The following is a 2,808-nucleotide window of genomic DNA, read 5'->3' as shown; positions in this document are numbered from 1 at the left end:
ATATTCCAATAGTTCATCAAAATTAACTACATTCTTTCCTATTTGAAAAACTCCTAAAAGCTGATCCATATTACATCATGAAACACTCCCTTCAATTTCTTCCTAGCACCCCATTATTTCTTTGTGAATCCCCTATTACTACCTATAACCACTTTTGCTTTATTACCAGAAGCGATTCATGAGCAGAATGTGAGTCATCAATCACAGCTTAAGGATTCCCCTACCTCGACTGTGACCCTTGGGGAGGACCCCACACTGCCTGGAAATACCACCAAGTCACCTGGGCTCTTTTCACAGAACCTGCCTCTCTCCAGAAGCCAAAAGCCTGCTGAGAGACCCTGGGCTGAGGAAGGCCAGGGGGACCCCAGGCTTGGCACCCACATTTTCATGTCCTTGAGGAGGGCACAGGCTGCTCTGGGGAGGGTACATACCTGGACGGCAGGACCCTGAGAGCAGGTGGCAGTGTTGCTCTTGGATTTTCTGAAGAACAGGGGCTTTAGTAGGAAGGGGGTGTCAAACTTCACAAAGTTGTTCTCTGTCCTCAGTTGTTGCTTCTTCAAAGGGCTGAGAGTCCCACTGCTTCCCTATGGGAGTAAGGGAGAGGTGCTGTACCACGGAGCCTCTAGTGTCAGCCCTGGCACACAGGAGTGAGATAGGACACCCTGCAGCCCCTGTTCCTGCTTTGGGTTTGCAAAGAGCCCTTTCACTTAGCAGAATGACGCAACAATGCCTGACTTCTCTGCCATGCCCCCATATCTTTGTTGTCAAGCTTATGCCAGTGTGCCGAGCACTTTGCCTTTCAAAGCCCATCTGGTAATTTACTTTCCCATCTGCTGGCTGACAGCCTGGTCTAGAGGTAGGCATCCAGCTGGGCTCTGTGGGCTGCCTAGGCGGGGACAGGACACGTGTGGAATGCTACAGCTGGGAGCTACCCAGGCCTGGCTCTTGGTCTGGGGTCTCAGGCTCTAGGTGGCTCCTGAGAGGAAGGGCTGCTCCTCCCCCCTGCCAAGAGACGTCAGACAGTGCCTGTCTTAGGAAGGAAAAACTCCCCTGACCCTAGGACTGACTCAGTGACCACTCTAGTCTTTTCTGAAACAGGTGCCAGGGGCCTGAGAAGACAGCAAGAGAGGTTCTATCTCTGCTCCTCCTGGGGAAGAAAGCACTAGAGATGGGGAGTGATGGGTGGATGCTGCCTAGGACAGAAGGGGATGGCGGCCAGTCAGCCAGGGAAGCCGCAACCAGAACCACCTCCTATCCTCCCCCTAGACTTCCCACTGACCACAAACTCACCCACCCAACCCATTTAACCACTCAGAGATACTGTTAGAAAGGCCTCAAGCCCGCTCTGTACCAAGTTTGCACAAGTCCCCTCAAAGGCCCCAGTGTCCGAACTACTGCAGAATGGCACGTATGTATGCAAGTTCTGAATGTGGTGGGTCAGCACTCTGCGTCCATAAGGGGCCATGGATCTGTTACCACTACCCAGCTCTGTGCCCAGACGTGCGTGGACAGCAGGTCAAGGGCCCAGACCCTCGTTTGTATCTGGCTCCAGAGATCCAAGCAGAGAGAAATTCTTTCCATTAAAAAGGTTATGTGGGACAAGATTGGCAGGTGGGCTTGGCAGAGACCCAAGCCTGCCACAGGGCGATGATTCTCCTAGTGTGGTGTTGAGGTTTCCCTGACCTTGGAGAATGTGGTTGAGGGATGTGCGGGCTTTGGAGGACTTGAACTTGGTTACTGAGACGGGTGTCTGTCATTAGGTTGTCACTACAACCTAATCTAACTCTGCTGGAGCAGAGGTCTGGTTGCTGCCCCTCCCCTCTTCCTGAGCCTCAGTGCACCTGTCTTAGGCCCTTCCAGCCTTACCAGAGCTTGCATCTGCCTGAGTTTGGACCCCAAAACTCCACTGTGTTCTGCCAAGTTTGCCATCTCTTTCATCTTTTTTCTCTTTTTCAAGATTGCTGTTTTCTGACTGGACAGGTCACAGAGGCCAAGGCTGCTGGGCTCTGCCTTCTTTTTTTGTAGTCTTCTGCACAGGGGCAGGGTGGTTTGGCTGTACCTTCCCTCTGCTGGGCTTGCTGGAGGGTCATCCTTCTGCACTGGAGGCCAGGCCAGTGTGGCCAGGCTGCTGCCACTGGCTGGGGGAGCTCCAAGTTTCCGCTTCCTTTTCAGGACTTGGGCTCTACCTGCTGGGGAACCTCTGGAGGCAGGTCCCTGAGGATTCCTACTACTCAGGTCACTCTGGGACACATCTTCCACAGGTGACACTGCCAATTCTGAGGTCTCCCCATGGGCGGGTAGGCCCTTCCCTCGTGGCCGTTTCCTCTTACTGTGCATGGGGGCAGAGTGAAGGTGCTCTGAGCTACTCTCCTCCCCGGTGCTGGACGTGCCCCCATTCTGTTCTAGGGATGGGACTTCATTGCTTGGGCCTGAATTCTCAGGCTGGGGGTGGTTCTTCTTCTTCTTTTTCCTTTTTCTTTTTTGAATATTGCCTCCACTGCCCTCTTCTTCAGCAACAAAAGCCGTGTTTCCTACAAAGACATGCAAACTAATAAATAGACACCCAACACCGAGGTGGGGCAAAGTCGTGCTGGCAATTCTGAGGCAGTCTGACAGGCAAACAAGCTTTTGTCCCCCTTGATAGGGGACACCCTATCAGGTGCTGGGGTGGCACTTGACCCCAGCATGTCCTACTTTCTGTCCTCATGCACTAGACTTGTCCACCTTGCACCTTACTGTCCACCTTAATATAAATGGAACCTGAATCATCAGATATACACATAGATATATATAAATTTTTTTTTTTTT

At 52.2% G+C, this 2,808-nt stretch overlaps 1 protein-coding gene across 2 annotated transcripts in view; it reads right to left on the bottom strand.

Moving 5' to 3' along the window:
- The window catches only part of RRP1B (ribosomal RNA processing 1B), a 29,190-nt gene that overhangs the window by 2,549 nt on the left and 23,833 nt on the right, over positions 1-2,808 (bottom strand). For both annotated transcript variants that reach the window (XM_003798079.3, XM_012810338.2), the window contains exons 13-14: positions 1,867-2,531; positions 432-584 (exon numbers count right to left, since the gene is read on the bottom strand). In XM_003798079.3, coding sequence (XP_003798127.1) covers positions 432-584; positions 1,867-2,531 — 818 coding nt within the window. The remainder of the gene's footprint in view (positions 1-431; positions 585-1,866; positions 2,532-2,808) is intronic.

Source organism: Otolemur garnettii, unplaced genomic scaffold (assembly GCF_000181295.1).
Source record: "Otolemur garnettii isolate 467f Iridium unplaced genomic scaffold, OtoGar3 scaffold00128, whole genome shotgun sequence".
Lineage (NCBI taxonomy): Eukaryota > Metazoa > Chordata > Mammalia > Primates > Galagidae > Otolemur > Otolemur garnettii.
The sequence above is the reverse complement of the archived record's forward strand: the minus strand, read 5'-3'. Positions and strand labels throughout refer to the sequence as shown.